The sequence below is a fragment of the Nomascus leucogenys genome, chromosome 2 (assembly GCF_006542625.1).
Source record: "Nomascus leucogenys isolate Asia chromosome 2, Asia_NLE_v1, whole genome shotgun sequence".
Taxonomy (NCBI): domain Eukaryota; kingdom Metazoa; phylum Chordata; class Mammalia; order Primates; family Hylobatidae; genus Nomascus; species Nomascus leucogenys.
The window spans coordinates 43,307,244-43,321,043 of NC_044382.1; the positions used below are offsets into that span (position 1 = coordinate 43,307,244).

The 13,800-nt window shown below is 45.6% G+C and overlaps 1 protein-coding gene across 4 annotated transcripts in view; it reads left to right on the forward strand.

The window, feature by feature from the left end:
* The window catches only part of LOC100585611 (core histone macro-H2A.1), a 64,617-nt gene that overhangs the window by 15,661 nt on the left and 35,156 nt on the right, over window positions 1-13,800 (forward strand). For all 4 annotated transcript variants that reach the window (XM_030828850.1, XM_030828868.1, XM_030828861.1 and 1 more), the window contains exon 3: window positions 13,269-13,375. In XM_030828850.1, coding sequence (XP_030684710.1) covers window positions 13,269-13,375 — 107 coding nt within the window. The remainder of the gene's footprint in view (window positions 1-13,268; window positions 13,376-13,800) is intronic.

The window sequence follows — 13,800 nt, forward strand, 5'->3', positions numbered from 1 at the left end:
ACTCAAACTCATTCATAATCCCACTACCCAGATTTAGCAGCTGACACTTAATGCCTTTTGTGTATGTGTAAAAGACAGACCCTAGTCTAATTATTTGTTGTTATTAACATACGCTATTGATGACCTTCATTGACGGCCAGTCACAGAAACATCACAGTGCATACTCTTACAAAGCAAATTGTGAAGTACTTTAGGAGGTGCTCCTCACATAATCTAAGTTGCCAATCTTCCTTCAGTCTCCCTGAGGAATAGATGATTCCATGGTGGATAAACATTCACTGAGCATTTGAAAAAGAATCAGTTCAACACTATGTGCCTTTGACATTTCCCTGATGATGTGGTATTATATGGCCAGCAAGTTAACAGACCCAAGTGGGTCAGGCCTCAGAGTTTGAGACTAGAGCCTGGAAGCCACCAGGAGGTGGAATTTCACCAGTACTTCTCTATCTTGCCCAAGACGTGAAAGTGCAGCATAGCTTGATAACATGCTTCTCCCAGGGCATGTGAATCCAGCTGTAGAGCTCAAAAACAGTTTTTAGCTGGTTCTTCATGGTCCTCCTAAAGAGTCCATGAAATTGTTCAGGAGAGTGTAAACATGATCTGGGCCTACTTTGTGAAGCAATGGGCTCATTTTCCCCTGCCCTCCCAAGGCCAGCGGTCAGACTATAATACTTGGATCTGAGAGGGGAAAGACCTCATTGCTTCTTCATGCAAATATTTCCTTCCACTCTATGGCTTGTCTTCTCATTCCCCTAACAATGTCCTTTACAGAGTAGAAATGCTTGATTTTCATAAAGACCAGCTTAGTAATTATTTATGGTATAGACTGTACCCTTGGTGTTGTGTCCAGGAAGTTACTGCCAAACCCGAAGTCATCTAGATTTTCTCCTGTGTTATCTTCTAGGATTTTTATGGGTTTGCATTCTACATTTAGGTCTATGATCCATTTTGAGTTAATTTTTGTAAAGCTTGTAAAGCCTGTGTCTAGACTTGGCCTTTTCGCATGTGGATGTCTAGTTGTTCCAGCACCATTTGTTGAAAATCTCATTGCTATCTTGAAGATAAGCCATGGTGCCTGGAAATCTTCAAAAGTCAAAGGAATCTCACTGCTATCTCATGATATCACTTTGAAGGGCAAAATGCAACTGTTATTTCTACCATCAGGGTCTGCAGATGGGTAGACAAGTTCCATATGAAGGGTTCTGCTTTTGCTTGGGCCAATGGACAAGCACACAGCACCACAAAACCTGTTTCTGGAATCAGGCAAGGAAAAAGGAGTGACCAAAACTAAGTGTGCCTTGTTTTTATCTAGACCTTCCATTTGGGATCTATTTACTTCTTACTGAAGTACATCCTTTAGGATTTTATTTAGTGAGGGTCTTTTGGTGATACGTGTCCTCCACTTCTGTTTTTGAACATGTCTGTCACATCTATAGTTTTCAGCCATCATTTCTTCAAACAGTTTATACTAGTCACTTCTTATGGAACACAAATTAAACATATGTTAGTATTTTACTCTGTCTTCTGTATCTATTAATCTCAGTCATGTTTTTAATTCATGTCTTTCTGGACTACTTTCTGGATAATTACTTTTCATCTGTCTTCTAGAACTATCTTCGTGTTTACTGACTCTTTCTCCAGCTGTATCTAATCTGCTGTATTAAACAGATTCAGTCACTGAATTTTAAATTTCAGTCATATTTTCATTTATAGAAGTCCTATTTCATTCTTTTTTGAATCTGCTTGGCCTTTTTTTTTCTTTTTTTTTTTTGAAATAGGATCTCACTCTGTTGCCCAGGCTGGAGTGCACTGGCATGATCATGGCTCACTGCAGCCTCCGTCTCCTGGGCTCAAGTGAGCCTCCCACCTCAGCCTCCTGAGTAGCTGAGACTATAGGTGTATGCCACTGTGCCTGGCTAATGCTTGGCCATTCTTTATCATCTTTTTTTCTCTTCATTTTAAGTTTTATTTAAATATATTTCACATGATTATTTTATATTCATTATTTAAATAATTCTAATATATGGAGTCTTTGCATCTATTTCTGCTGGATTTTGAATCATTGTTAGGAAAGCCTACCTCCTTCCAAAACTATAAAGACTTTTCTTCCTGCTTTTGCTCAATATTTTTATATTTTTTCACATTTATACTTTGACCTATTTGGAATTTACCATGTTATATGGTGGGAGATAGAGATCAAGTTAATTTTATTTCACATAGTTATCCAGTTATCCAAACACAATTGAATATTTCATCTTTTTCCTGGTGATCTGAGATGCCACCTTTATCAGACATGAAATTTCTAGATATAATTAGGGCTATTTCTGGACTTTTATTTTCTGCTTTATCTGTTTGTCTTGTTGTGTACTTATTTCCCATATCCAGTAGGTCTTTGTCTTTTTACTTTTGTTGAACTTCTTTTCTCTAAGAAGTAATAACACCAATGGTAAAATTCACATGCTGTCAAAGGATATACAGTGAGACATGCATTGCCCTTCCGGCTCTTTTGCATTTCCAGTTCTCTTCCCAGGAGATAATCCATGTTACTAGTTCTTGTATATGTTATATATCTTTTAAAAGATAATCTTTTCACTTTTTATTTAAAAATCTAGAAAATAAAATGCAAAAATACAGGAAATCAAAAGGATAATGGGCACATGTAGTGTGCAGAGGCTGTCTTATTTATATTTGGGCCAAGATCTTGGGAGAATATGAGGATCTTTGATCTGCCCTTAATCCCTCAACACCCCTAGACCCCTCAGCTAACCTCGAGGCTGACATGGGACTGTGAGTTGAGGCCTGCCTGGATCCTGGGCCCAGCCTGGGGCTGCGTTCCCTGGGATGATAGCTTTGTAGTTCATGCTGCCTGCTACGGAACCCAAGTGTGTGTTCTAAAACATGAAATTAGTCCTGGGCCTTGGAGAACCTTCCTTCACTGCCATCCTTAATCACCCCTGACCACTGCAGTGCTTGGTTCACTTGTTTAGTAATTCGTTTAGAATGATTGATTTGTGAAAGAGTTAGGTGCAAAGTCCCAAGCTGGGTGCTGGGGTCAAAAGAATCATGGTTGATTTCCACAGATTTGTAGGGTACCTATGACGTGCCTCCATCAGAGCCACATTAGTGATCCCAGGCCTCCCCCACCCCTCCCTCACCTTTGTATACAGCTCCCAGCACAAGGCTAGATATTCCGCAGCTACATGGTAAATAGTTTTTTATTGAAGGCTAGGAAGACCAGTTAGAGGAATGATGAGTTTCAGGGGGAGGGAGTATTGGTAATGTCAGATGCTACGAGGAAATTGATGAGGATGAAAATTAAACTAGACCCCTGGATTTTTAAATGAAGCATGATTAGGATTAACACGGGGGCAGAGCGGGCCACACCTGTGTGAGGGGAGGTACGCAGCAGCGCAGCTGTTGCTGGCAAACAGGAGGGCGTTAGAAATGTAGCAAGGGCTGATCCTCATGTCCGCCAAAAAAAAAGCCACGGAGGAGGTCTCGGCAATACCTTGAAAAGCAGACGAAGTCAGGAGCTGCCCAGCTGATTAGAGATAGCAGTGTCCCAGGAGTGGGACCCAGCATCCCAGGTGTCCTCCGTGGATGACCATCAGGACGGGCTTCTAAAAGAGCTATTAAGACTTTGTCACTGAAAGGAGAAGGAAGTAGGTAAGAATTCCGCAAATGTCTTCTCTCCCACTGTCTTCCTGTTAAAATATCAGCAACCGATAGAACATATTTACAGTATTTTTGCTTGCTTTCTCCTGCCTGAAGGCTTCTATGTCTAGTCAAGTCAATCCAGAGTAAAATCTTCTGAAAGCAAAGAGCTACTCCTCAGAGCTATAAACTCTAGCAAGAAGACAAACCCAAAGGGTATTAATCATAGTCAGCCTCCCTCTGTCTCTTCCCACCACCCTCTTCCAGTTCTGGTTGCCAAGAAGATGACATAAAACCTCCTTGGGTTTGCCAGGCTGCTCCACTCAGCCTAACGCTCTGACCCTGGATCCCTCCCTTTCTTCCTCCTCTCCCCACCCCACCTGCTTCCTTTTTTAGGCAAGTGCATCTTCCATTTAGTGGCCAGAATGTGTGGGTTCCCTGGCACCCAGTGCTGGGCTCTTTAGAGGCCGATAGTAGCGCCTGGTGCTGAGATATCCTCTCACGGGGTTGATATTACCCCATCTGCCTACAGGGGACACTCTGGGATTTTATAGAAGGCGCGTTCCCTGCAGAGCTGTGGGAGACATGTGAAAACAAAACCAAGGCCTCTGGAAATGGCTCTGTTGGTTTCCCTTGCCATCGATATTCTGATTGATGCTCCTTGTGGTAATTGGTAGCTGAGGTAGTCTTTGGTTCACATTTATGTTGCCTCTATAAATCTGAGTATTGACTGCTAAAAGTCAATATCTGCTGTTCATTCAGAAAATGAGGGTACTTAACTTGAGTAGCATTGTTTTTCTTGCCCTTTCACTCCCACCCCAGGCCCTGGCAGTCTCTAGTTCATATTCTAACTGTGGCTTGTAATACTAGTTTTAGGGACTTGGGGGGAAGTGCTCTGAATTCTAGGTAAAGGTGGAACAGTTAAGTTCCAAAACATCTGCCGTATGTTGAACAGTTACTGTGTGCTAGGCACTGATTAAATGCTTTACATTTGGTAACTCATTGAATCCTCAAACCACCCGGCTTTCTTAGGAGCAAATTGAGGCTCAGAGTTTAAGTAACTTCTCCAAAGTCACACAGCACAGAAACCTTAGCAGTCAGAGGAATTGGACCCCAGAGCACTTCATCCACTTGGCATTTCCTTTGTCTTGAAGCAGCCACCGGACACTTCAGGAAGACTGGTAAATGCCCGGTCCCCAAGGCTGGCTCGATGAAGACACAGCCTGAGGGGACAGACTGCAACAGTCATGGGTGATTGCCAGAGACATTCCTATGGCCTGGTATGGGCAGGGAGGACAGGGGTCCTGCAAGATAGGCCTTGAAGGATAGGCAGCCCTGGACAGGGATGAGGAAAGTCTAGAGCACACGGGCAGGAGGTGGATGTGAGCACAGGAGGGGCGAAGTCCCCTGGAGTGACATGTGCTGGCCCGCAGGGAAGGGGCGGTCTGGTGCGTGTTAGAGCTGCTGCTGTAGCAGTGGCAGAGCAAGCGAGGTACTGGGCAGAGAGCTGCCCTGAGGAGCCTGCCCACAGCAGGCCTTGGAGAGGGCAGTGCCCAGTCAGGTATGGGGAGCTTGTGTCACTCAGTGGCACTGAGGAGGGCTGGAGAGTGGGCAGCTTTTTGGCCAATGTCCTTTCATTGCCCCCTTAGCGAAGAGGAGGTGGAATCCTAGGTGTTGGGAGCTTAGGCAAATCGTTAGACAAGCGGCCCTCAGTGTCGGGAATCCACACGGGCAGACAGCACAGAGGCCAGGCTGGTAAAGACCCCAGGAGCTATAGTTCCCTTTCAGGGGCTTCCCTTTCTATGACACACTCACACTGTTCTAAAAACAGCCATGAAAAAAGAACCTAGAAAGTCTTCATATGCTCAAAACTGTTTTTTGGGATAAGCAGGATTAAGCAGGCTGAGACAGAGTGTCTGAGTTATAAGGGGGCTTGTGACCTGTGGTACCAAAGGCCAGCTGGGGCAGCCAATAGCAGAAGTGCCTGCAGCTTCTCATCTATCTAGTGTTATAATTATTTTCATTTTGAAAGGAAAATATGCAGAAGATAAATTCAAACAGCACAAAAGGGAGTAGAGCAAAACGTCTCCCTCTGACCAAGTCCCTGATTCTGCTCCCAGTAGATGAAGCTGCTCCTGTCTTGGTGAACATGTGTAGCCCGATCACAGACGTCGCCTCCTCCCCCAACACAGTGCAGCCCACGAAACTCACTGTTCTGCTCCTCGCTCTTTCCCTTTGAGTCCATCTGGGAAATGGTACCATGACAGGGCTCCTTAAATGAGTTTCCTCTTTACATCATACTCTTCAAATCATTTCATTTCAGCAGACATTGCTGATGGTTCACCCCTTCCTGAGATGAATTAAGAACAAATGGCTGTGGTTTTCCCTATCAAAACAAACATACATATTAACCATTTCCTTGTAATTTAATTGAGAGTCCTTGACAGCAAGTGATTGGTGGATCAGAGGTCCTGCCCAGCTGCCAGCCAGGCCTTGGAGTAGAACAGCTTTCTCAGGGCCTACCCAGGCACCTTCTCCTTCCCAGGGCCTTGACTTCTACTGCCTGGGCCGCTGGCTCTGCACGCTCTGCTGGGGTCAGACAAAAGCCCCAGACCTCATTCCAAGGTAGAGATGCCTGTGGGGGCGCCCTGGGTGCTGTGTTCCATCAAGGCAGGTCTGGCAGCACTGAGGTTAATCGAGTTCAAGTGCATTTTTCGAACATATGTTAGTTGTTAAGCATAACAGCAAAGAGTAAACTATTGGCAGAGGAAACACCAGGTTTTCTGTTGCTTTTTTCCTCCTTTTGGCACAAGTCCACCCATCGAAATCATCCAGTTATAGATAGAGGAAATCGAGGCAAAGGAAGTGCAGTTTTCTCCTGGTAATCAAGATTGTCGCACTTTTTTAAGAGTGCAGTTGTAGCCTCAACAATAGTAGCTTGAATTTACTGAGTATACTAAGCATTTTATTTGGTAACTCATTAATCTCATAAGCCTAGAGGTAACCTCAGCTATCACTCCCCCTGTATAGAATAGGAAACTGAGGCTTAGATGCACTTGGCCACATCTTGCAGATAATTGCAGGAGCTGAGATCCAAACCCCAACGGTCTGTCAGCAGACCTCGGGCTCTCACCACGGTGCCATTCACGGTTGCTGCCCTCCCCTGGAGACAGAGCGGGTAGCTGAAACAGCACCAGAGGTGAGGAAGGCAGAGGAAAACTTCCTGACAAGGAGGATATTTGGGCACTGAGTTGGGTTGGTGGGTTAGATTAAGGTAATGTTTGCTAAGAGTCATAGCTCCGTTTTGTTATTATGTATAATGTAAACTTATTTATTTTTTACTTTGAAATAGGGCTGAAAGTTCCAGTCAGTGGAACTTACTTTACAGATTCCCAAATTAAGCTGCATTTCCATCTTATTGGGAGATTTTGTGGGAAGGCAGAGGACTGGACCAAATGCCGTCTCTGAGACCCCTGGCTCCTGGACTTTTTGGAGGAGTCTGCAGTGGGCTTGACAACAGTAGATGAGTTTGTGTCAGACTCGGAACCATCTTTGGAATACTATTTTCAATCACTGCTGTAGGTTTTATTTTCTCTGTGGAATTCTGGTTCCTTTGAGGCCCCAGGGACAAGCAGATGGAGAGCTTTGCTGTGGCCCAGAGCTCCGAGCTGATGGCTCGGCAGGTGTCAGACCCTGCCACTCACCTCCTGAAAAGGTGGGATGGGGGCAGTGGATTCTGGGATGCGGCTGCAAACACTCAGAGCCGCCAAGGGAACTGGAGGAGGTTGCGGTGTGGTCAGAATGCAGGAAGCTCTTAGCATCACCTTCCGATTGGGGTTGATTGGGTTAAGGCCTCCTGGAATGGTGTAAAACAGTTCTGAACTCAAAGGACTGCTGATGGAAGGATGATGAATTGAAAGAAATACAATAAACAGATTCCTTGTCATGTTGTTGGCTTTGTGGCAAACATGTTTTCTCCTTGGGATTACGTGAACATTTGCTTTTCTTTGATTTCTGGTTGTTATTTTCAGCATTTCTTTTGTTAAATGAGCTCTGTTTTACAGAGCTTCAAACAGCTCTGTTAAAGCCCCTGACTCTTTCCTATTGCAAGGGCTGTGTTTAGAGTTTGGCTCAGCCTCAACACATCACCTGTTAGCTGTTAGGAGTCTAATTCTGCAAACCATGACTTCATCTTGCTGAAGGAAGATAGACAAAATGCTTCAATACAACAGATATGTTTTAGTTCAAGACATTTGGAAAAAAGAAAAAGGACCCTAAGCCTTTTGTCTCTGGGTGAACTTGGAAAGCAGACCTGTCAAAGGTATTCATGTTCAGACAGCTGGTCTGTAGTCAAAAAGGCTGCCAAACCATGCTGTTATCCAAGGATGTGGGAATTTTGTCAAGCGGCCTTAAAACAGTCATGTTCAATGAAACTGGGGAACGTTTGGCCCAGGGTGTCCCTGCAGGGCTTGCAGCTCTGAGGAGAGGGAATATGGTTGCATCATCTAAGCTACTACAGATGATGGTGCCAGCCACTCACTAGTTGCCAGAGACTGGCCCTGGCCAGGAGTGAGAACCAGAGGCTTATGTGTTTTGAAAAACAAAAATCTTAGAAGAACTAATGAGCTAGCCAGTTTGCTCACCATTCAACTTGTTCCCTTTGCACCATTTATAATTGGGAACTTTACCACACTTACAGTCCTCTTCAGAGCAGACCCTAAGCGCCTTGGGCCCCAAATCAGTCTAGTATTGGTCATTGGTAACAAAACTTAGACTGTCACCGACTGAGAAGACTTGGCTTGATGGGGTGGAGAACCTGGTAAGGGATTCTGTTTCATCTCCTAATTGCTCTTTTCCCAGTTTCTTCCTGTGGTTTCTTATGGATTCCATTTATTTTGTTTACAGCCTCCAGGCTGTGGCTCCTGAAAATTCCCTTCAAGGGAGAATCCAAGGGCTGAGCTCTGGAAACTCTGGAGAAAAGGATTTTTGTGTCCATAGATCTGGTGTTTTCCTGGTTATCTTTCTCAGAATCGCTTTTCTTTTAGACCAGCCACAGACAAAACATTTAGAGACTCATAAAACCTTCCAAAACATGATATGAATTGAGTGCAAGAACCCACCCTCCCCCTTGTAGGAAGGCATAGGCTCCATTCAGGTTGAGGCAGAGGTTGAAGTTGGCTCTGTTCTAGCCTAGGAGAAAGCCCTCCTTGCTGGTGGGAATGTGACGGCCATCCCAGTGTGCATGGGGGGCAGGCAGGCATTGCTGTACAGCCCCGAGCCTGGGGCCTCCATGACTTTGCCCTCCATATTATTGCAAAGCAGAGGATCACTTACAGGGAAGAAAACTACATCAGGACATCTCCTTTGGTGATGTGTGCCCTGTCCCAATTCCTCAGCAGTCAGTCACCCTCTTCCCCTCCCCCACGCCCCTTCGAATAGGAACATGCCCTGGGGAGCAGATGGGAACCCTTCCATCTTGTTGAGTTGCTGGCATTTTGCACCTCTACTCTCTCTGCAGCAGACAACTCTTTCTTAGCCAGGAAAGCCCTTTACAATGGCTTTTTCTAAACCTGGACTAAGGATGAGAGGGTGGGTATTACTGATGGTTGGCAGGAGATGAGTGTGTACTCTGGGTTACTGCTTTTGCTAAGTCAGGCACCCTCCGTCTTCCCTGGCCGTGGTGAAATGCCCCGGCCCTCTGCTGCTGCAGCACAGGAGAGGGGTGGGACACTGAACATACTTCTCATGAAAGGTGTGTTTCTGAGGTGCTCTGTTTTATGTGTCCCTTAACGATGGGGTTACTATGGTAACTATCCATCTGAAAAAAAATGCAAGAGTAAACAGAAGATAAAGCTCTTGCTTAACTAGCTGGAAGGTGGATCTGTGCCCCTCTTTGTTATCCCTACTTGACACAGCTCCCTCCTCCCTACCCACAGGGCTGAGGGGCCACTCTGTGGCAGTAGGAGTATGGAGAGGCAGTAATTTTGGCTTGCGCAGATCAAAGATGAGCTGGGGTTTTGCAAAAAGGAAGAGTCTTGGATTTTGGGGCTCCTTGGTAAAGAAGGCAACAGAATGACATCCCTTCCCAGCTCTTTCCAAGGAGCTGAGATGCTCCTCCTTCTGCCCCTCCTCATCCAACTTGCTACTCACTGTCACTTACAGGTTGGTCCAGTGTGGCATCCCTGATTCCCAGTTGAATAGCAAAACATGCGCACGGTCCTTCAAGTTTCTCTAATGGAGAAACTGAGGCTACTGAACTTTCAGTCACAAAGTAAGAGCATAAAGGGGTAAAGCTTGCGAAGCCAGGGAGAATGTCCTCTAGCTCCTGGAGAATCCATTTTCAGATTTCTCCGCCCTATGTGCTTACTTCTGGGCTACTCTATTGCTTTCTTTTCTTCTTTACATACTACCTGCCCTCACCCAAGTCAGGGGCCCAACCACACTCTTCAGGTCTTTTTATCCATCATTCTCATTTTTCCTGCACAAAAAAAAGTGAAGGCAGCACTGCAGAAAATAAAGACCACATCCCTCCCCTCCTCCCCCACCACCAACGGCCACTGAGCCTTCTCTCAGGGAGGGCCTTCCTCCAACGTTTTGGGCAGGAAGAGGAAACAGGCCACCTCCACTTTCCTGAGAAACTGTACCTTCAAACGATTTTCTTGCCAGAGGGTTGGGCTTAGGACTTAGCAAAACAGGTCACCACTGTGGGCATTCTCCTTCTCCCTCCCTTCCTCTCTGTTAATGAGGGGGCAGATAAAGCATTCTTGGCACATTATGGTCAAAAGATTGTATTCCATCAGCCTCCTCCTGTATATTCTGGCTGTGCAGATACCGATGGCCCAAAACTTCGCTGTGGCCTCCAAAAGGGGAAGGTTGAAGAAGGGAGGGGAAGCCAGCAAAGTGGGCTACAGCTCAGTGGTGCTTGATATGCCTCTTAGGCCTTCCTGCCGTGAGGCTTCTGCCCAGGCCCATCGTGGCTGACTCTCCTTCCTGTTCCATTGCTCCCAGGCTCTGTGTTCTTGCTGGGCTTAGACTCTTGGTTTGGCATTCTCTTGGGCCGTGGGCAGGACAGTGGCATTACGGATGTGCTCTCCTGTCCATGAACACAGGAGAATGAAGGCCAAGCTGGGCTGGCCTGGCAGGCGCTTCTGCATTCACAGTACCCAGGGCCCAAGGTCACATAGGCATCACAGGCACCTTTTTGGCTTGGCCAAGGTGGGCCCATCACTGCTGGGCATTGGGACTCTACCACGATCAATGATAGGGAAGCTTCAGTGAAAATGCTGGGTGGCCATCTCCCTCCTCCACTGGTAAACTAAACTGTGCTGACACTGGTACAGGGAAGGGAATAGCCTTGTGGAGCCTAATGGGTGAAAGTGCGAAATGTGAGTCCCTCCACCAGATTCCATGTAAGCACTGGCTATCTTGCCTTCCACCCTGCCTTAGTTTTGTGGCTCTCACATGTATAAAGCCCAGGTAAGGGACCCTGTGGCATTCTTTATCACTCTCTGTATCACTGGCATGTGTAGCCCTGCAGGCCTGGGAACACTGAGAAGACAGGGGCCTCCTGGTGCTTTGGGTCCCTGCTGCCAAGCACAGAGTTGTGTGTCATCAGTATGGTGATTACCGAGCAAAGGAATTCCTGCCTTGGATTTAGGGGGAAACCTGCTATTTCAAGTGTGTCTGATCTCCTCCCACCCCTGCCCCCAAAGCTAATATGAGAGTTTCCTTGAGTAGCCAAGCAATTTTTCAGCTTTACACACATACAGCAGGTTTTTTGCATTGGGTGGAGCTGTTAGTACCTCTTAAAATTGTACGCCCTGTGTCATACCGTAAATTTTTAACAGATGATTTTTATGCAGCTAGAATTTTGTTCTAGTTATTTCATAATGATTCTGAGTGCTGATGTTGCTGGAGAAATCTAGTGTTTACAACATAACTAAATATTAGAAATTCTTTAGTACTGGAAGGAGGTCAGACTTGAGTTGGGCCTAGAAGGGTAGCCTAGAATGACATCCCAGTATGGGCAGAATTGCAGAAGTGGAGAATATAAGATCCATTCTGGGTCTATCCGTATGCCTCACTAAGAAAACAAGGAGACAGTGATGAGGTTGACAGGTTACCAAGAGAACTGTAATGCCAAGGAGAAAACCAGGTTTTGCCAAAGGGTACTTACTAATTCCCACCATCTTTGGTGCTGTGGAAAACCTGTCTTGTCTTGTGATACTGTGCCCAGATGGCAGGTAAATCAACTCTAACTTAGTACTAACTATGGGTTATGCTCATAGCCCTTCTAGTTTTTCTTTTCTCACGTACATTTTATTTTGAAAAACTTCAAACATACAGAATGTCAAGAATACACTTATTTCATCACCTTACATACTTATTTCCTTGTGTTAAGAACTTTTAAAATCTATTATTTTAGCAATTTTTAAATATACACGATTGTTAACTATAGTTACTATTCTGCACAATAGATCATTAAAACTTCTGTCTAACTGAAACTTTATGTCCTTTGACCAACATTCACCCCGACCGCACCCCCAGTCCCTGATTCCACATAGAAATGAGTTCATGCTATATTTGTTCTTCTGTGCCTGGCTTATTTCACTTAGCATTATGTCCTCCAGGTTTATCCACGTTGTTGCAAATGACAGAAAGTTTTTGAAAGAGGAATGTTCTTATAATCATATACCTAGATTTAACAACTGTTAACATTTTGCCATATTTGCTTTATTCCTTAGAGCTTTTTCAGAATGGAGGGCAAGTTGTAGGCATCAAGATGCTTCACCCCTAAATACATCAGCATGTATCTCCTAAGAATAAGATGCTCCCTACAGAATGGCGATACCATTATTACACTTAAGAAAATTAATAATCCCCTGTGTCTGATACCCAGTCCACATTCAGAGCTCTTCAGTTGTCTCCAAAATGACTTTCCTAGCTTTTATTAAAAGAATCAGGATTTCATCAAGGAGTGACACATTATATTTGGCTGTTACATCTTTTTAGCCTTTTTGAATCTACAACAACCCCCCCTACACGTACACACTTTAAAAAATGTATTTATGACATTGACTTTGTAAAGAATCCAGTCACATCCTTCCAGTTTTGCATCCAGATGTGCAGGCATTCAGCATTGATGTAATCAACAAAGATTTAACAGGCCTCCTCAATAGCAAGCCATCCTGTCCTTGAAACCCTATAAGCAGGCATGGTATACTCTCAGGGACCACACTGAGGACTTTGGGTTTGGCCCTAGTGACATCTGCAGTGCTAACTGCAAGCATCCTTTCTGGGAAATGGGAGCTGGAACTGGGTTCAGATCTCAGCCCTCCCACTCACTCACTCACTGAGTGATCTTCAGCTGGTCCCTTCTCCCTCAGCTTCAGTTCCTTCATCTCCCAAACAAGGGCATTGGATCTGGGGCTTCCTAGGTCCCACTCAGCTTTGCCATTCAGCACCTCTGTGACTCTGCCCACAGCTTTTCACCTCAGGGTAGCTGCTTCCTGAAGCAGCTGCCTCTGCCCATTCCTGGCACTGCGAATGTGGGGACCGGGGCGGGGACACATGGTCCTCTAACATGACCATACACTCATCTCTGCTCCCCACAGCGGAGATTCTGGAGCTGGCTGGCAATGCAGCAAGAGACAACAAGAAGGGACGGGTCACACCCCGGCACATCCTGCTGGCTGTGGCCAATGATGAAGAGCTGAATCAGGTATGGGCCTCTGCCATCTCCCACTGATGTTTGAGCAGGTGGTCATACTGCCCAAGAAACATAGCTGAGAGGCTTTGGTGTTGGCTGGTTATGAAAGGTGTGGACTGCCTTTTGGATTAATTAGCAGCTTCCCTGCCTTCCATGGCAGTTTTTTCCCAAGGCCTTATTGGGAGTGTTGGGGGAAGCAGGATAAAACAAGGTATTTGGCTCTCCCGAAAGGAGAGAGATGATCTAAATTCCATTTGAGTGAGGGACTCGGGACTGGATCCCTGAGCAGTGAGCCTGAGTCCTGGCAGCATCCTCATGGAGGATGCCATGGAGGAAGGAGCTGCACCAACCCAAAGCAAGACTGTCCTGGGCAGGGCTGGCTTCTTGAAGGTTAGAAGCAGGGTATCTGGCTCACCGTCTGCTATTCTGGTTTTCCT